The 20023-nt window shown below is 51.7% G+C and overlaps 1 protein-coding gene across 2 annotated transcripts in view; it reads right to left on the bottom strand.

Moving 5' to 3' along the window:
- Positions 1-20023, bottom strand: part of Farp2 (FERM, ARH/RhoGEF and pleckstrin domain protein 2) — a 104299-nt gene that overhangs the window by 2265 nt on the left and 82011 nt on the right. The window contains exons 18-27 of one of the 2 annotated variants that reach the window (XM_059278625.1): positions 18905-19142; positions 13898-14028; positions 11838-11906; positions 11063-11152; positions 4689-4771; positions 3711-3829; positions 3276-3433; positions 1961-2068; positions 1565-1716; positions 618-782 (exon numbers count right to left, since the gene is read on the bottom strand). In XM_059278625.1, the coding sequence (XP_059134608.1) occupies positions 638-782; positions 1565-1716; positions 1961-2068; positions 3276-3433; positions 3711-3829; positions 4689-4771; positions 11063-11152; positions 11838-11906; positions 13898-14028; positions 18905-19142 (1293 nt within the window). In that variant the 3' untranslated portion in view covers positions 618-637. Of the gene's footprint in view, positions 1-108; positions 783-1564; positions 1717-1960; positions 2069-3275; positions 3434-3710; positions 3830-4688; positions 4772-11062; positions 11153-11837; positions 11907-13897; positions 14029-18904; positions 19143-20023 lie in introns of those variants that run through there. The other variant, XM_059278624.1, reaches the window with a different exon arrangement.

The raw sequence follows: 20023 nt of genomic DNA, 5'->3' as shown, positions 1-20023 counted from the left end.
CAGATGGGGTTTCAGTAGCCTCTGAGCTAGCGTCCCTTCTAAATGTTGCCATATAACTTCACAGTTTCTTGTGGCCTGCTGGAGAACAAAGTAAGGCAGAGGGGATGCTAGTGGGTGGGGATTTGTCTTTTTATTTTAAGTCACATGAATGAGCAGGAGTCACAGGCCTGCCCTAGTTGATGAGAAATACCGGGAACTAACAAGGAGAGGCCCCACCCTCCCAGGCCTCGGTGGAGGGGGAGGTGTCTTTGGTTTCCATTTTCTAGACGGTATGTGGGATGGGAACCAGAGTGGCTTTTGCCACACTTGTTTTGTTAGGACCTGGAGGCTAACCCTGAGCTTATCACATAAGCCTGAGTATAGTGCTTGTCTAAGGCAATGTGAATTTGGCTAGTAGTGCTACAGGAAGATGTGGAAGCAACCAGTCCTGTGTTTGGGGCCAGTCCTCAGCAGGGGCTGTGCTCAGAACAAACTAAGGACCCCCATTTCCTTTTCATGGATCTCAGACATGTGCCACAGCCATCTTGAGCCTTCACTGGAGCCCATTCTAGGGCCAGTGCCAGCATCGTCTGGTGGGGAGATGATGAGCCCTAGTTGCTCAGCTCTGGGGACAATACCTATACTCTGCAAGTCTCCGTCATAGGTTCTTGTCCATGCAGGCTGAAGGACATTCCTCCTCTCTGACCTCTGCCTCCAGCCCTGGAGAGAGATGTGAGCAGTCCTGAGTGAAACTTGGGGGTCTCTCCGGTGAGCTGCTGGCCCTTTCAATGACTTCCATCCACCTGTAGAAAGGGTCAAACCAGTGGGCATATGCTCACATACCTTCCCAAGAATGAGACAAAATACAACTAGTCAGTAAAGTTCTTGCTGTTGAAGCATGAGGAACTGAGTTTCATCCCTAGCACCTGAGTAAAAAGCCAGGTCTGATGTGCACATGGAAGTCCATCACTGAGGAGGTGGCGATGGATTCACTGGTCGGCCGGCCAGCCTAATCAGTGAGCCTCAAGTGAGACACCTGTCTCAAAAAACATGGTGGACTGGGGCAGTGCAATGCCTTAGCAGCTAACAGCACTTGCCATGCAAGCCTGGCAGCCTGAGTTTGATCCCCAGAACCCACACAAGGGTACATAGAGAGAACCAACTCCAAAGTTGTCTTCTTACCTCCACACAAGTGGCACATGGGCCCATGTTCCCTCCCTACAATAAAAAATTTAAATAAAAGGGGGGGGAGCTGGAGAGACGGCTCAGCAGTCCAGCCCTGGCAGCACCCACATGGCAGCTAACACCTGTCTAACTCCAGTTCCAGGGGATCCGATACCCTCACAGAAATACATGAGGGCAAAACACCAGTGTATATAAAATTGAAAACAAAAAGGATGCCTGCTGAAGTTGTCCTTTGGTCACAATATGTATGCATACATGTGTACACTTTGTGCCCACATACAAACATGGACATACACTGAAAACAAAACCCTGCATTATTTGACCCTTGTTTTCTGGGAACTGGGGAATTGGCCTCTGGGTCTATGACTGGCGATGAGCAGAAGCAGCATGGCAGAATCACCTTTCAAACGTGTACTTGCTCTCAGCCCGGAAGAAGTAGACGTGAGATTTGAATTGCAGCTTGAAAACGTAGTCCTTGTGGATGCTGTCAGCCTCCCTGGGGAGGCTCACACTGTAACCCAATAGTGGGAGGCTGGCCAGCGGGTAGTCATCCTGGAAGTCAGCACAGGAGCAGGGTCACTGGGGTGCAGGTCTGCACCAAGAGAGCCCGGTACTCTGTGGCCCTCCCCAGCCCTTCACTTAATATCACTGGTTCTCCCCCCCCCCCAAAAAAAATGGTAGTTTGTACAGAGGGACCACAGGTGAAAAAGGCTAATTCCATTTTCATAGAAAAGGTGCTATAATGGTGGAATCAGCATCAGACTGTGAAGAAGAAATAGAATCGTGCTCAACATACCTGATGAGTTTTATAGAAGAACAAGCAGAAGTTGGTAAAGACCACCCAGAGCTTCTGCCAGCCATTGCTGTTCTTGAACTTTCTCAGCAGATATCCTGAGAGCTGGTTCTGTCAGTGGAAAAGGCAAAAGCACTTTGCCTTCACCATAATCCTTGCTCAGCAGATGCACCAGTTCCATGACCCTGACATCTAGCCAAAATATCCACACACAGGTCTCTGCATGCTCAACATGTAATTTTTTTCTTCTCCAAGACAAGGTTCCTCTGTGTAGCCCTGCTGTCCTGGAACTCACTCTGTAGACTAGGCTGGCCTCAAACTCAAGCGCTGTGCCTGCCTCTGCCTCCCGAGTGCTGGGATTATAGGTGTGCACCACCATACCTGGCTGATGCTCACCGTTTATCAACATGGTTTGTGCACACTTAAGACCTGACAACAGGATGTTAGTCTGGGACACACTTAGGTAGGATACTTCTCTTCCTGATACATAATAAAATTAGTTTTCTGACAAAGGACACTATTTACAAACATATAAGAGAACAAGACGAGGTTGGTGATGACATATTGAACCAAGTGTGGAAGGTTCTTGGAAATTATGGGGGAAGATACTTAAGTGCCACACTGGAAAAGACACCCCCAGCCAGCCCACTGACCCCTCCTGTCTTCAGGGCCTGTGTCTAATATGTGCTGCCTAGCTTCCCAAGAGTGCCCCACCTACTTTGATCTGTAGGTATCTCGGGCCTCACTAGGGACCTGCTGTGTTCTGACTCCCACACAGTCTTGGGCCTGGCCCCCGAGAGTGAAGACGAGGCTATGGAGAACTTGGAGCCAGGGTGGAGGGGGCAAGTCCAAGAATGGGTGTGTTGAGGTGCTAGGCTGAATAGCTTGAGGTTCTGTGAAGCCAGATGTGTAAGCGGGTGAGCATGAGCATGGGAAGTGGGAAAGGCTGTGGACAGACTAGGGAGAGCACTGTCCTGGGGCAACAAGTGGGCCTTTCACAAATCCCTCCATAGAGAGCTGCCGCCTTGACAAGACACTAGGTGACGTTTGGTGTGACGTCGCTTTTCAGAGAGCTTGAGTCGACAGTGAGACTTAAACCGCTTTCTGCTGGTGAGGGAGGGCAGGAGGCTGCTGTCTGACTGCGCCCCTGCCTAGGAGCCAGCACGCCAGTAGGGGAACTCACAGGAGGGCTCGCCCCTGCCTAGGAGCCAGCACGCCAGTAGGGGAACTCGCAGGAGGGCTCGCCCCTGCCTAGGAGCCAGCACGCCAGTAGGGGAACTCGCAGGAGGGCTCGCGTGTACGCTCAGGACAGCCATACCTCAACGGCTGCGCTGTGGTCTGCTCTGGACACACTCGTGTTCCGGTACCAGCACACGTGCATTGTGGTGTTGGCCCTGTGCTGGCTGTTCCCTTCCAGGGAGCCCCGGGTTCCTCGGGCATCTTCTGATTCCTCCAGAGAGACCTCATCGGAAGATCCTGGGGAGAGTTAGCAGCACCTGGCACCACGAACCAGTGAGGCTCCCCCAGGGTCTGGGAAATAGGCCCTTGGTACCCAAGCCAGCAGCCAGACAAAACCATACGGTGCTAGGATAGGCCAAGAATCCTTCCACCTGGGCATGGGCACCTATTTTCCTGTGTACGGGAGGGAAGCTCACGGGACCTGGCATGCTGGCCAAGATCAGGAAAGCAATTTCTAGAAAAGCTTTTAGAGCTACAGAGGGAGTCTCCTAGGGTGTCTTGAGTCAGAACTCACTGGGGGTACGAGAACACACTGGGCCTCCCAGCAGCACTGGGGATGTGTCGCCAACACTCTTGGCTGCCTGGATCGCAGCATTCAGGTCCTGCATCCATTTTTCCTTTTCTAGCCGAGTGCTGTAAAGCAGAAAGTCAAGTTAGCTGCCTCTGCAGGGCAGCTCTTCCTGGCCTGGAGTCCTGTCTTTTGTCTCAGGAGATAGGTCTGGTTTGGGCACCTGCTCCATCCCCTGGGTCCTGAGGATTGTCAGAAACATGCCTTCTCCAGCCTGTTACTAGGGTGAGCTGGAGAAGCAGGAGGAGCTGGAGGAGCAGGAGGAGCTGGAGGAACTGGAGAAGCTGGAGGAGCTGGAGGAGCAGGAGGAGCTGGAGGAGCAGGAGGAGCTGGAGGAGCAGGAACAGCTGGAGAAGCAGGAGAAGCTGGAGGAGCTGGAGAAGCAGGAGGAGCTGGAGAAGCAGGAGAAGCAGGAGGAGCTGGAGAGGCAGGGCAGGCCTCGGTGCTAGAACTAGTGAGTTTAGTATGAAAAGTCTCAATGTTGAAACACAAGACGATTTGGTTCACGATTAAGGTGGCATTTCCTGATGGAAAGAGAACCAGCCAAGACAGACTTCACTGAGCAGGAACTACACCTGGAGAACTCACTGATCTGGAGAGGAGAAAGCCTCAGTTTGCTCCCATGCTGTGGCCCCAAGCTGACTTTCACCATGGTAAGTATTCCTCTTGCTCTAGGGCTAGGGTGCTGGTGCCACTGGGAGACCAACTGCCATGAACCCTAGGGCACAGGCGCCTTCCCAGAGCACCCTGGTTGGTCTCTTGAGAAACAAATATCAACAGTCCTTCCCTGCCTACGAGGGAGAAGATACTCCTTGCCTGGTAACCTGGGAACAGCTGAGTCCCATGAGGCCCCAGGGGTTGGTACTGAGGTCCTCATCCCCGCAGCAGGCTCTGTTCTCAACTGAGTGGTGGAGAAGGCCTTACCTGGCTGCCACCACAATCGTCTTCTGAGCTGCATAGATTGTGAAGCAATGAGGAACAGACCATTCATTCTCGCTTTCTTCTACCTGGAGGCGAGAGAAGAGACAAGAGCCCACGGTTCAGAAGAAGGCTGATTGAGCCCAAACCTGAGGCACATACAAAATGACGGCCAACAATGCTAGGTGCCTCTGGCATGGAAGGCTGTACAATCTAAGTCTATATGACTATTGGGAAGTCCAGGGGCACACTTGGATCCCTACATTCTGGCAGCTGCTGCCAAGTGACTGAGGTCTGATCTAGAGACACTGAAATACTCACCGGTGGGTCCAGCACTATTAGCTGAAAATCAAGCAAAGAAGATGTTGAGCATTTTAGAAAATTCATCTGTCAATCTGGCACCAAAATCTTTACCAGATGCCAAGAAAAGCCATTGTATACTGATTTCAACCAAAGCATACTAATGATTTGATGGAATAATTCCAAGATAAAATATTACCAAATCAAACCTAAAGTCATAAAAGAAGTGTCCTAGCACCAAGCAAGGTGACTTAAAGAATGCAAGGATGGCTGGGCAGTGGTGGCGCACGCCTTTAATCCCAGCACTCCGGAGGCAGAGCCAGGTGGATTTCTGTGAGTTTGAGGCCAGCCTGGTCTACAGAGTGAGTTCCAGGAAAGGCGCAAAGCTACACAGAGAAACCCTGTCTTGGAAAAAAAAAATGCAAGAATGGGGTGATACTAGAAAGCTTAGTAAGAGAATTCATCCTATCAGAGGGCAGAGAAAGTGATCTCTTTACACACTGAGAACGCCTTTGCTGAACGCCAACATTCTAATACTTCTGACAGTAAATACCTCTGCAATAGGAGGAAACTGTTTTAATGTGACCAAGCTCCTCTCTCACAAGCCAAGAACCACTCTTTCTCTGAATAGTTTAGATAAGGACACACTGTGTAGCCCTACGACTGACTACCCGTTATAGATGACCCAAAGAATGCATAGTTCCCTATACAGACAGAGCCCACAAGACAAAATCCCTGAACTTCACTCTCGACAGGAAAGATCTGGATTGGCACCCTGCCAGCCATTTAACAGAATGTGGTCTGTTAGTCTTCCCCCTAGTTAATATTTAAATTTCGTGTGATTTCAGTTGAAATGCCAATGGTATTTCGGAACGTAATTTGTCTAAATGGCTCCAGAGTTTACTTGGAATACTTCAATTCATTTTTAAAAAGTGTGTCATCATTGTGTGTATGATGTGAGTGAGTGTGTGTGCATGTGTGCATAGTTATCTATTTCCACTTTTACATGGGTTCCAGGAGACCCAGCCTGAGTTGTCAAGCTTTCATACCAAAAGGAAATCTAAAAGTGGGGATAAGGATGGGGTAGGATGCAGTCCCTCACATAATAGCCATCTCCACCGTGGATGACACTGTAGTCGAGTGGACAATGCGGTCGTAAGGAAAGTAGAAGATGAGGTGTCCCACAAAACAGGCAGTCTTTGCGTTCAGCGAGAGCAGGGAGGCTTCAAAAATGATGGGGAAGTGACTACCTGGAGAGAATACTACATCCCTAACTAATCACATCTAGAAAACTCCAGACTGAAAAATGGAACTGAAGAGATGGTTCAGCCGTCAAGGGTGTTTGCTGGTCCTTCACAGGACCAAAGTTTGGGTCCCAGCACCCACTTGGACCGCTCACAGTTGTCTGTAACTGCAGCTCCAGGGTATCCAACACTCTTCCGGCATCCAAGGACACCAGTCCACAAATGCACATACCCACACATACATAAAAATACATCTTAAACACATTAAAAGTGCCAATAGGACTGTGTGGTGGCACACACCTTTAATCCCCGCACTCAGGAGGTGGGAAGAGGCAGGTAATGTCATGAGTTTGAGGCCAGCCTGCTCTACACAGTTCTAGGACAACTGGGGCTACGTAGAAAGACCCTGTCAAAACACCAAAAGACAAAAGCCAATAATACAGTGTCATGTCTAGCCTAAAGGGCTAAACATACCCTACATGGAAAAGGTGGGAAGGGCTGACCACAGCAATATGTCTACAGCATTCCTTCAACAAATGGTTAATGCCAACTCCACATTTCAGAGGCCATTCCAAAATAAGACTCCTCTACAGGATGGAGTTTTAAATTCCACTAAACTATAGAGAAAAAAAAAAAGGTAATTACTCCATGATAAAAGCATTTGTGGCCGGGGCTGAGTAGATGGCTCAGTGCAGTAAAATGAATTCAGATCTCCAGCACCCATGTAAAAAGCTGGGTATGACACTGAGCATCTGTAATCCCAGCACTGGAGGGACAGTCAGGCAGATCCCCAGAGCCCACTGGCTAGCCAGTCTAGCTGATTGGTGAGTTCTAGGTTCAGTAAGAGACTGTCTCAAAAAATAAGGTGGAAAGAAACCTAAAGAACCTGATGTTGACCCCCAGGCTTCCACATTCATGCACCCCCTCCCCCCCATACATACATGAAATTGTGCACACACACCACACACTTGGAAAGGTTGACTAGCCAGCTTTATTTTAAAAAAGTTTCACTGATGTGCACAAATGGGGACAAAGCAACAGACACACTGAGTGATTATTTTGCAGAAAAACCAAGTGCCAAGGCTAGGGACTTAGTTAGCCTGCCAATCAATCGTCCAAGGGCCGGAAGAGTAAAATGATGACGCCCCTCTCACCAGGGTAGGGAAGGCAGAGGGATGGCCCTCCTGTACTGTAGGCCAGGTGCACATTTAGAACTCATTGTCAACAGCGGCTGGGCAGCCATGAGCAAAGACACTAAGACATGCTTTGCATGATGGGACCACTGTGAGGATGGATTTGAAGATGTTTGAGAGACAGCCCAATAATGTGGTGTACGCTCCAGAAAGACCGTACTGGCCTGATGACATGTTAGCTGCAGTACACTGGAGCTTACCACTTGTCACCAGATTCCTCTACTGCACCAGAGAAGTCAGAGAGTGTCACAGAGTGCTCAGGATGAATTACTGAGAAAAAACAGTACTGGTCATAAAGTGGTAGGTGGTAGCTGGTAACAAGTCACCACAGCTAAGCCTGGAGTGCTATAGTCATGGTGATATTTACCTAATATTTCCAGTGTCTGCCCTATAGGGGTGTGTACTTTAAAAGTAAGCCATTGGACAATGGGGTTGGCTTCCAGAGGTGGCCCCTGCAAACTCAGCCTCATGGAATCACATGTTATAAACATCTGTTTCAAGGCTAAGCAGAGGCTACAGTCAGGAAGAAAGGAATCCAGCATGCTGCTGCAGCAGTAGACACCAGAGCAGTGTGCGGGGTGCAGATGACCACCGCAGAGGGGTCCTGGAAACACACACTGTATCGCCCTTGCCTTCAGTGTCTCCAGGGTCTACATGAGGGGAAGACAGCCTCCAGATCAGTGGTTCTCAACCATGAATGCTGAGACCCTTTAATACAGTTCTTCATGTAGTGACCCCAACCGTGAAGTTATTTCCATTGCTACTTCATAACTGTCATTTTGTTGCTGTTATGAATCATAGTGTAAATATCTGTGTTTTCCAATGGTCTTATGTGATCCCTGTAAAAGAGTCGTTCGCCGGGCGGTGGTGGCGCACGCCTTTAATCCCAGCACTCGGGAGGCAGAGCCAGGCGGATCTCTGTGAGTTCGAGGCCAGCCTGGGCTACCAAGTGAGTCCCAGGAAAGGCGCAAAGCTACACAGAGAAACCCTGTCTCGAAAAACCAAAAAAAAAAAAAAAAAAGAGTCGTTCAAGCTCGGGGGGTCGCGACCCATGGGTTGAGAAGCACTCCCTGCTCTAGATTTTCCTGACTCTGTGGCTTTAAACAGGGTTTTCTTTTTCTAAAAGAAAATTTATCTGAAATTTATGCTTTTATTTTGTGTGTATGGGTCTGTATGTATGTCTGCAAACCATGTGCATGCAGTGCCCACCTAGACAAGAAGATAGTGTGGGTCCCCTGGAACTGGAGTGACAGATGGCGGTGAGCTGCCATGTGTATGCCGGGAATCAAACCCGGGTCCTATGGAAGAGCAGCAGTGCTCTTAAGAGCGAGCCATCTCTGGCTCTTATTTTTAAAGATTTATTATTTTTATTCATATGTGTGTGTATGTATATGTGTGTCTGTGTGAGGGTGCTCATAGATGGCATTGAGTCCCTTGTGCTTGAGTTACAGGCAGTTGTAGGATGCCTGACATGGGTGCTGGGAACTGAACTTGTGTCCTCTGGAAGAGCAGCAAGCACTCCTAACTGCTCAGCCATCTCTGCAGCTCTTAAACAGGGTTTTCATTAACCTCCATAGGCAAAGCTGGTAAACTGGGTTATGTTAAAGTCCAGTTGTTATCCCATGTTAGACATCCCCATGGGCACGTATGCAGGGTGTACAGACACCCCCATGGGCACATATGCAGGGTGTACAGACATCCCCATGGGCACATATTCAGGGTGTACAGACACCCCCATGGGCACATACATAGGGTGTACAGACACCCCCATGGGTACATACATAGGGTGTACAGACACCCCCATGGGCACATACATAGGGTGTACAGACACCCCCATGGGCACATATGCAGGGTGTACAGACATCCCCATGGGCACATACATAGGGTGTACAGACACCCCCATGGGCACATATGCAGGGTGTACAGACATCCCCATGGGCACATATGCAGGGTGTACAGACACCTCATGGACACATATGCAGGGTGTACAGACACCCCCATGGGCACATATGCAGGGTGTACAGACATCCTCATGGACACGTATGCAGGGTGTACAGACATCCCCATGGGCACATATGCAGGGTGTACAGACATCCTCATGGACACGTATGCAGGGTGTACAGACACCCCCATGGGCACATACATAGGGTGTACAGACACCCCCATGGGTACATACATAGGGTGTACAGACACCCCCATGGGCACATATGCAGGGTGTACAGACATCCCCATGGGCACATATTCAGGGTATACAGACATCCCCATGGGCATATATGCAGGGTGTACAGACACCCCCATGGGCACATATGCAGGGTGTACAGACACCCCCATGGGCACATATGCAGGGTGTACAGACACCCCCATGGGCACATATGCAGGGTGTACAGACATCCCCATGGGCACATATGCAGGGTGTACAGACACCCCCATGGGCACATATGCAGGGTGTACAGACATCCTCATGGCATATATTCAGGGTGTACAGACACCCCCATGGGCACATACATAGGGTGTACAGACACCCCCATGGGCACATACATAGGGTGTACAGACATCCCCATGGGCACATATGCAGGGTGTACAGACATCCCCATGGCACATATTCAGGGTATACAGACACCCCCATGGGCACATATTCAGGGTGTACAGACACCCCCATGGGCACATATGCAGGGTGTACAGACACCCCCATGGGCACATATGCAGGGTGTACAGACATCCCCATGGCACATATTCAGGGTGTACAGACACCCCCATGGCATATATTCAGGGTGTACAGACACCCCCATGGGCACATATGCAGGGTGTACAGACACCCCCATGGGCACATATGCAGGGTGTACAGACATCCCCATGGGCACATATGCAGGGTGTACAGACACCCCCATGGCACATATGCAGGGTGTACAGACATCCCCATGGGCATATATTCAGGGTGTACAGACACCCCCATGGGCACATATTCAGGGTGTACAGACATCCCCATGGGCACATACATAGGGTGTACAGACACCCCCATGGGCACATATTCAGGGTGTACAGACACCCCCATGGGCACATATTCAGGGTGTACAGACACCCCCATGGGCACATACATAGGGTGTACAGACACCCCCATGGGCACATATGCAGGGTGTACAGACATCCCCATGGGCACATATGCAGGGTGTACAGACACCCCCATGGCATATATTCAGGGTGTACAGAAAGCTCACAGCAGCAGCATCAATGACTCAAGTCCCAAGCAGCTTTGTACCAAGCACAGTACAGTGAACACAAGCCTGTGTCTGTCCAAGGGATGGTTGTTCCTGGGTGAGCATCATAACTATGTGGCATATGGAAACAGCTATCTACCCAAACCCACTCCGAGTTGTGGGTACAGTGGGTGAATACTGTCAGGTGCTGAAGGAGACTGACCCAGACACCTGCCCATTGGTTGAATATGGTGCAGTCTGGGAGTCAGGAAGAACAATAGTCATGAGAGGTTGAGGAGAAACAAGAAAAGTCCAACATATTCCCTTAATATCACGTGGCCTGCTCACCACTGATAAAGACCTCAGGCTTGCTGTTGTGTGAGGGAGGTGGGGAGAAGCCCAGCCCAGTACCTAAAAGCCAAACCTCGGGTAAGCATGTTACCACTCACCAGCATGCCACGTAGAGGAAGGAAGCCACGAATCCGGAAATGACTGGCCCCTGTGACACTTTTGCTTGTATACAGCAACATATCTGAGAACTGAGGGATGGAAAGCCTTTTAGACAAGTGAATTGTACCAACAAGGGACAGAGTTTCAATGTAAATCTGGTTAGACTCTGATGACTACAGATGGCCATTATGTGTCTACCAGATCTACCAAAGTGATTGGAGGTGGTTGGGGGAAAAGTTCATTCCTTTGATCCTTTTTGACCAGATATATGTAGCAGTCACATAAGCCAGCAGAACTGGGGACCAGCCAGCAGTGCCCCCTGGGCTGGCCTAGCCAGTAGAAGCAGTCAGGAGCTCTGGCGGGCACCGTCAGTTGGCCCCTCACCTGCACGGATCAAGTCTGGGGCACTTGGAAAAGAAACCCGCTCAGATGAGGACACACACGGTCGGGTCCTCTGTGGCCACGTTTCTAGGCCAGCACTGAGACCCCTCGGCTGCTACTGGGCCACCAGAACATTCCTGCAGCCACATGGACATCTCCATGTTGGCTCTGCTTGTCCTCCCGGAATGTGGAATGGGAACCAACGGGCAGCGCAGGCGGAGCAGCCGCCTCCTATGGCTGACTCTCAGGAGACCTCCTGAGTTCCCATGGGACCCTGAACTGCCACCTGGGGTGAAGCTTCTTGGGGCTGAGCTAGCAGGCAGAGGGAGGGCTTGACAGAATTTTGCCCGCTGACTCCTCCCAGAGTGGAAATGCGGTTTGGGGAAACATTACCAGAAAAAACATCCTCTGCTGCAGGCCCTTCTTGGTGAGCTTGTGAAGGCAGCCCTCACGGATGAACTCCTGAAAGACAATCAGGCTCCTGTGAGCAAGAGTGCAACAGACACGCGCTAGTTGGGCCAAAGGTCATGGTAGCCAACAGCAACTTCCAGCTTGCTGGCTGGCTGGCTTGTGTGCACATGCCACAGCATACGTGTAGAGGTCAGAAGACAACTGTCAGGACGTCTCTCCTGCCACTCTGTGGGCTATGGGATCAAACCAGGGTGTCAGGCCTACACACACACACACACACACACACACACACATCTTCCTGCTGAGCCGTCTTGCCAGCCCCCCTGGCTTCTTTAAGCCCTGCTGAGTGGCAGCCGTCTGGGAGAATCATCCTACTCTTCAATAGTACCCCTAGTTACCCATGTCCTATCCTGGTACCAACTTGGTCCCCAGTCATCTACCTGCCCTGAGACGAGGGAACCAAGAGGTACACTCTAGTGGAGAGACACTGGGAGGTCATGAAGAGTACATCTGAGTTCTGCTGTGGGAAAGGCTGGGCAGACGCAGTTTTGAGATGGGGACAGTCTCCACCAACACTGGTGCTTATAGTTGGCTACCCTGCACTGGGTACTGAAAGAACAAGACCCCTATTGCCACAAAGGCTTACAAAGTCAAGGAGCCAAGTGTGGTGGCACGTGCCTTTAATCCCTGTCCTCAGGAGGCAGGGGCATGAGGCTCTCTTAGAGTTCATGGCCAGCCTGGTCTACATGGTGTAGTTCCAGGCCAACCGAGGCTACCCAGTGAGACCCTGTCTCAAAACAAAGAAGTCAAAGAAAAAGGGCCAATCAGAATGACTGATGCTTGGGTGGGTGCGGCCCTCCAAACACCAAGTAAAGCACACAAGAAACTACATGCTTGCTGACATAAGACAGTCCTAGCAGGATAGTTCCCCAGGAGACGGGACGGTCTACCACCCTGTATGTGAACTTCTGTAGCAGTTAGTCCTTAGTGGGGCCAGTTACTATGCTTGCTCACTCCAGTCTTTATGTCAACAGTACTGAGTCAAGAGCAAAGGATCATGGTGACGGGACACAGGCAAGGGACACACCGATCCTTGGGCTAGAACTGCACATCCAGAAAGAGCCCACACACCTACAGACAAGACAATCCAACCAATGTGCCAGGATATCCATGTGCAAAGGAATAAAGCTGGACTAATGGGTCAGAAGACTGGGCACGCGGCTCAGTTAGTGCATGCTAGGCAGGCGTGCACAAAGTTCCATGCTTGTCCCTGCTGTTACATAAGCCAAGTGTGTTGGTGTGCACCCACAATCCCATCACCCAGGAGGTGGAGGCAGAGAACAAAAGGACTAGAGGTTCAAGGTCATCCTTAAATACATAGTGAACGTGGGGTCAGCCTGGGTTACATGAGATCCCCCCAAAGAAAAAAAGAGAAAGAAAAACTAGGAAAGAAAACCAAATAGGTGACTAATCTTGGGTTAGGACATAATTTCTGTCCTATGACACCTAAGGCGTGCACAACTAAATGTAGCTAGAGTTTGATAGCTTGGGTGTCCTCAAAAGGAAAAGTTTTAATATTGTAAATGATATAACCAGTGAGGGTAAAAAGACAAGCCAGAGAAGGGGAGAAACTATTACAAGATTATTCTGCTGTTTTTCATCTCAGAAACCTGAGATGGAGTCTCGCCATGAAGCCTAAACTGCCCTCAAACTCAAAATCCTCCAGCCTCAGCCCCACGCGCTGGGATTGTAGATGTGAACCACCATTCCTGCTACTGTGTTTTCTTAGTCTCCCGGCACCTTGTGGGGCGGTTCTTCCATACTGGCTCTTCCAGAACGGGGACTGACTACTAATGGGTCTCCCATGGGGCTTCTTTCTGGGGTAATGAAAATGTTCCCAATAGTGACGATGACTACATAAGTTTGTGTGTACACCGAAAGCCACTGGATTACGTACTTTAAAGGGGTGAGTTTTATGCTGCATTAATAAAATTCAATTAAAGACAACAGGCATAAAACCTTTCCCAAGTATAGCCACTTACCCTTCCAGGAGCAATGAGGTTTTCTACGCCGACCAGGTCCCGCTGTAGCTCAGTCAACTTCTGGAGGTTCTCTAGCCGGGTAAGGCTGTGCTGGAGCCTGGTGGTCACTTCTGTGATGGCCTTCAGTGCCTCTGTGTGGAGAGGGCCCTCGGTTCAAACCCCTGAACAAGACCCCCACTTTCTGCCTTGTAAAAGAGCCAGTGTTTTATAGGGTGGCTTTAGTTTGAGACACTTGAGACTCTTTGCAGGGATCCCCTGGCATGAGCTCTTGTTCAGGGACAGTCCCTGCAGATGCCCCGGAAGCTTTGGCTTTGTTGAAGCCAAGGGGTACACCAGCCGACACTATGGCTTGCTGGAAAGGGGCAGCTTCTGTAAACAATGCAAAGCACTATTAGTTCTTTAAGGAGATCAGGTCATTGTGCCTTAAATAGTTGAAGTAACTTACTTCTTGTGACAGATGACCACTTAGAGCTGAAGCAAATGTAAGAGGTCAATAAATAGGAAGGAAACTCACTGGGATGAACACAAACTCCACAGCTGCTTGCCTGGTCCTGTCCCTCTGCTGTCCCCAGAGCAGTGGCCCATCTTCCCTGCCGGACCCACTCATGGGGACTGCTCTCATCTCTTGTAAAAGAAGTTTTGTCTTTAATTGTGTACATGTGTATGTGTGGTTGTGGGTGATTATGTACACACCCGAGTACAGACACCACTGGAGTGTTCACGAGGGCATTGGACGCCCTGGAGCTGGAGTTACAGGAGATTGCGAGCCACCTGACATGGATGCTGGGAACCAAACTTGGGTCCTCTGCAAGAGCAGCGAGTGCTCTTAACCACCGAGTCATTTCTCCAGCTTCCGGCTCCCCCTTTTATCAGGACCCTCTTCCTGCCTGACCACAGGGCCTCTCATTTGTGGGTCCTCCCTCCACAAGCAGCTTGACAAGGTCTCCAGCCCTGACTAACATTGTCTTATTCTCAGTCCCACCCTGACAGGGATTTCATGGAATCAAGGATATCTGGTGTTGTTAGAGGGTGCTTGTAGCTTTCAGAGGCAAAAGCAAATTAAGAGAGGAGCACACACAGAAATCATCATCCTTCACAAATCATGAACACATTCTTCTACAAATGCTACGTACACAACACTGAAAACACCAGGAGGAACCAGCGATGTTACTGCAGTCTGAACATGAGTCATGGGAGCTGCAGCCTGCAGGTCTGGGCATCTGCATCGCCTTGTTCTGCCGCTGTGAGCCTGGAGAGATGGTCAGTGGTTGGGAGCACTGACTCCTCATATAGTGAGGGCCCAGGTTCGATTTTCAGCACCTACATGGCACCTCATAACCATCTGTAACTCTGGCTCCAGAGGACTCCAGTGAGCCTCCAGCCTGGACTCCAGTGACCCTCCTGCCTGGACTCCAGTGATCCTCCAGCCTGGACTCCAGTAAGCCTCCTTCCTAGACTCCAGTGACCCTGCTACCTGGACTCCAGTGACCTTCCATCGTGGACTCCAGTGAGCCTCCTGCCTGGACTCCAGTGACCCTGCTGCCTGGATCCCAGTGACCCTGCTGCCTAAATTCCAGTGACCCTCCTTCCTGGACTCCAGTGACCCTGCTATCTGGACTACAGTGACCCTCCGTCTTGGACTCCAGTGAGCCTCCTTCCTGAACTCCAGTGAGCCTCCTTCTTGGACTCCAGTGAGCCTCCTTCCTGGACTCCAGTGATCCTCCTTCTTGGACTCCAGTGACCCTGCTGCCTGGACTCCAGTGACCCTGCTGCCTGGACTCCAGTGACCCTCCTGCCTGGACTCCAGTGATCTTCCTTCCTGTACTCCAGTGACCCTCCTTCTTGAACTCCAGTGACCCTCTTTCCTGGACTCCAGTGACCCTCCTTCCTGGACTCCAGTGACCCTGCTGCCTGGACTCCAGTGACCTGCCTGCCTGGACTCCAGTGACCCTCTTTCCTGGACTCCAGTGACCCTGCTATCTGGACTACAGTGACCCTGCTGCCTGGATTCTAGTGACCCTGCTACCTAAACTCCAGTGACCCTCCTTCCTGGACTCCAGTGACCCTGCTACCTGGACTCCAGTGACCCTCCTGCCTGGACTCCAGTGACTCTGCTGCCTGGACTCCAGTGACCCTGCTGTCTGGATTCCAGTGACCCTGCTATCTAAACTCCAGTGACCCTCCTTTCTGGACTCCAGTGACCCTGCTGTCTGGACTCCAGTGACCCTGCTGCCTGGATTCTAGTGACCCTGCTACCTAAACTACAGTGACCCTCCATCCTGGACTCCAGTGAGCCTCCTTCCTGGACTCCAGTGACCCTGCTGCCTGGACTCCAGTGAGCCTCCTTCCTGAACTCCAGTGACCCTCCTGCCTGTACTCCAGTGACCTGCCTGCCTGTACTCCAGTGACTCTGCTGCCTGGACTCCAGTGACTCTGCTGCCTGGACTCCAGTGACCCTGCTGTCTGGATTCCAGTGACCTTCCTTCCTGGACTTCAGTGACACTCCTGCCTGGACTCCAGTGACCCTCCTTCCTGGACTCCAGTGACCCTCCTGCCTGGACTCCAGTGACCCTGCTGCCTGGACTCCAGTGACCCTCTTTCCTGGACTCCAGTGACCCTGCTGTCTGGACTCCAGTGACGTTCCTTCCTGAACTCCAGTGACCCTCCTTCCTGGACCCTAGTGACCTTCCTTCCTGGACTCCAGTGACTCTCCTTCCTGGACTCCAGTGACCCTCCTGCCTGGACTCCAGTGACCCTCCTGCCTGGACTCCAATGATCCTGCTGCCTGGACTCCAGTGACCCTCTTTCCTGGACTCCAGTGACCCTGCTGCCTGGATTCTAGTGACCCTGCTACCTAAACTACAGTGACCCTCCATCCTGGACTCCAGTGACCCTCCATCCTGGACTCCAGTGACCCTCCTTCCTGGACTCTAGTGACCTTCCTTCCTGGACTTCAGTGACACTCCTGCCTGGACTCCAGTGACCCTCCTGCCTGGACTCCAGTGACCCTCCTGCCTGGACTCCAGTGACCCTGCTGCCTGGACTCCAGTGACCCTGCTGCCTGGACTCTAGTGACCTGCCTGCCTGGACTCCAGTGACCCTCTTTCCTGGACTCCAGTGACCCTGCTGTCTGGACTCCAGTGACGTTCCTTCCTGAACTCCAGTGACCCTCCTTCCTGGACTCTAGTGACCTTCCTTCCTGGACTCCAGTGACCCTCCTGCCTGGACTCCAGTGACCCTCCTGCCTGGACTCCAGTGACCCTCCTGCCTGGACTCCAGTGACCCTCCTGCCTGGACTCCAGTGACCCTCCTGCCTGGACTCCAATGACCCTGCTGCCTGGACTCCAGTGACCCTCTTTCCTGGACTCCAGTGACCCTGCTGTCTGGACTCCAGTGACCTTCCTTCCTGGACTCCAGTGACCCTCCATCCTGGACTCCAGTGAGCCTCCTTCCTGGACTCCAGTGAGCCTCCTTCTTGGACTCCAGTGACCCTGCTGTCTAGACTCCAGTGACCTTCCTTCCTGGACTCCAGTGACCCTGATACCTGGACTCCAGTGACCCTCCACCCTGGACTCCAGTGACCCTCCACCCTGGACTCCAGTGACCCTCCTGCCTGGACTCCAGTGAGCCTCCTTCCTGGACTCCAGTGAGCCTCCTTCTTGGACTCCAGTGACCCTGCTGTCTAGACTCCAGTGACCTTCCTTCCTGGACTCCAGTGACCCTGATACCTGGACTCCAGTGACCCTCCACCCTGGACTCCAGTGACCCTCCACCCTGGACTCCAGTGAGCCTCCTTCTTGGACTCCAGTGACCCTGATGCCTGGACTCCAGTGACCTTCCTTCCTGTACTCCAGTGACCCTCCTTCCTGAACTCCAGTGACCCTCCTTCCTGGACTCCAGTGACCCTCCTTCCTGGACTCCAGTGACCCTCCTGCCTGGACTCCAGTGACCTTCCTTCCTGGATTCCAGTGACCCTGCTGTCTGGACTCCAGTGACTCTGCTGCCTGGACCCCAGTGACCCTGCTGTCTGGACTCCAGTGACCTTCCTTCCTGAACTACAGTGACCTTCCTTCCTGGACTCCAGTGACCCTCCTGCCTGGACTCCAGTGACCCTCCTTCCTGGACTCCAGTGACCCTCTTTCCTGGATTCCAGTGACCCTCCTGCCTGGACTCCAGTGACCCTCCTTCCTGGACTCCAGTGACCTTCCTTCCTGAACTCCAGTGAGCCTCTTTCCTGGACTCCAGTGACCTTCCTTCCTGAACTCCAGTGAGCCTCTTTCCTGGACTCCAGTGACCTTCCTTCCTGGACTCCAGTGACCCTGCTGCCTGGACTCTAGTGACCCTGCTGCCTGGACTCCAGTGACCCTCCTGCCTGGACTCCAGTGACCCTCCTGCCTGGACTCCAGTGACCCTCCTGCCTGGATTCCAGTGACCCTCCTGCCTGGACTCCAGTGACCCTCCTGCCTCAACCTCCCAAGTAGCTGGAATTACACTACATCCATGGGTCACCCCTCCCAGCCAATTGTATTTTAATGACAATTTCAATGACTTATAGACAGAATCTTCTTGTACTAAGTATATACTATAACTAAAATTTCTATTCGTAAGTGAACAGGATTTAGACTTTATCCTTTTGTCCCTTTGACAATTCACGTAAGTTAGAAACTTCCAATAGGCCGCTTGGCTCAAATACCTGCTAAGTTTTAGAGTCAAGTCTTCCAGGGCAGAAACACCTACAAGAAAGGTCATTCTAGAATATGCACCATCCCTCAGTACTCTCGTGTAAGTGATCCTAACAGCAGGACACCACCTTGGGCATAGTACCCCACGCCATGGAAGGTAGTCAGGGCTGGGAACAGAAAGGCAGGTCCCCGAAGCAGCTGAGAGGAGGGCCAGGCCGGCAGCCAGTTGTGAGCACTGGGGCTGTCAGCCCCTCTGGAGTAGAGCCATGGCGTCTACACTTCCAACTCCGCCCTCAGAGTGGAGAGGCACAGTGCCCTCACTCACCGTGGCAGTCGCCATAGTCTGGGTGCCCAGGGGAGTAGTGAGCACACAGGCGTCTCAGCAGCAGACGGTAGTGGACGAGCCTCTGGACAGGCTTCAGCAGGAATGTGTTGAGAGGCAGGTAGCAGACCTTCTGGAGCTCGAACTCTTTGTAGACTGCCTCCAGCTTTTTACAGTGTTTCGTGGCCTTTTCCAGTTCCGTTAGGACCTCGTCGTGTCTTTGGAAGTAGCTGGTAAACTCCTACAGAGGCACAAAAGGACAAGGCTCAGGTGAAGAGCCACAATGGAGGGACGGTGGCATGTCAGTGGGAAGGCACCTTGTCCACCTGGGCAGAGTCCCCGTGTGGACTTCACACAGTAGCTGGGAATGCTGACAGGGTGTAACAGGGATGCACAGTGCGGTAGATCCAAGCCAGAGTTCCCGTTTCCACGGAGCCCATGTTTCCCCATCTTAGACTGTACTCCAAGTGTGCACCCTGGTCCGTTCCCAGGGTCAGGGCCCCTCCACAGCCGGGCCTCACCACACCCACTGCTGGCCGGCCCCTCCCTCCACGCTCATGTGGGGGAAGACCACGAGCCTTTCCTCCATTTATGGCTAAAGAACAAACCTCAGAGGCTAGCGGAGCTAGAGCTCACCTCATAGGATACCCTGAGAACCGGACAAGAACTAAACTCCATCTGAGCTCTGCCCAGGTTCAGTGCCGACTCGGTTATTGGAGAGAGGGAGCAACCACGCTTTGGGGAACTGCCCCGAGAAGACTGTTCTGAAGGGACCCCTGTGTTGAGGGATACCCTACTGCAAAGCTAACAACGGTCGGAGGGGAATTCTGTTTTAGGCACTGTGTTCTAAGGAGCATTCTGGACTGGATAAAAGCATGATTCTAGAGGGATCCTGTTGAGGGGAACACTATGCATGTTTTGAGGATCACTCCTCTAAAGGGAACGTTGCTCTGAGGCTGACTGCTTTGCTGGGAGCCCTATTTAGAGGACTCTGCCGAGAGTAAGTATGCTAGAGAAAGACATTCTAAATAAAACCTGATTCTGAGGGGCATGGTTTGGTTGGTAAGCTGTCTAGGGAACCATTTTGGGAGAATGATATTCCTAAAGGAACCTGCTCTGGGG

This window comes from Peromyscus eremicus, chromosome 13 (assembly GCF_949786415.1).
Source record: "Peromyscus eremicus chromosome 13, PerEre_H2_v1, whole genome shotgun sequence".
Classification (NCBI taxonomy): Eukaryota; Metazoa; Chordata; class Mammalia; order Rodentia; family Cricetidae; genus Peromyscus; species Peromyscus eremicus.
The sequence above is the reverse complement of the archived record's forward strand: the minus strand, read 5'-3'. Positions and strand labels throughout refer to the sequence as shown.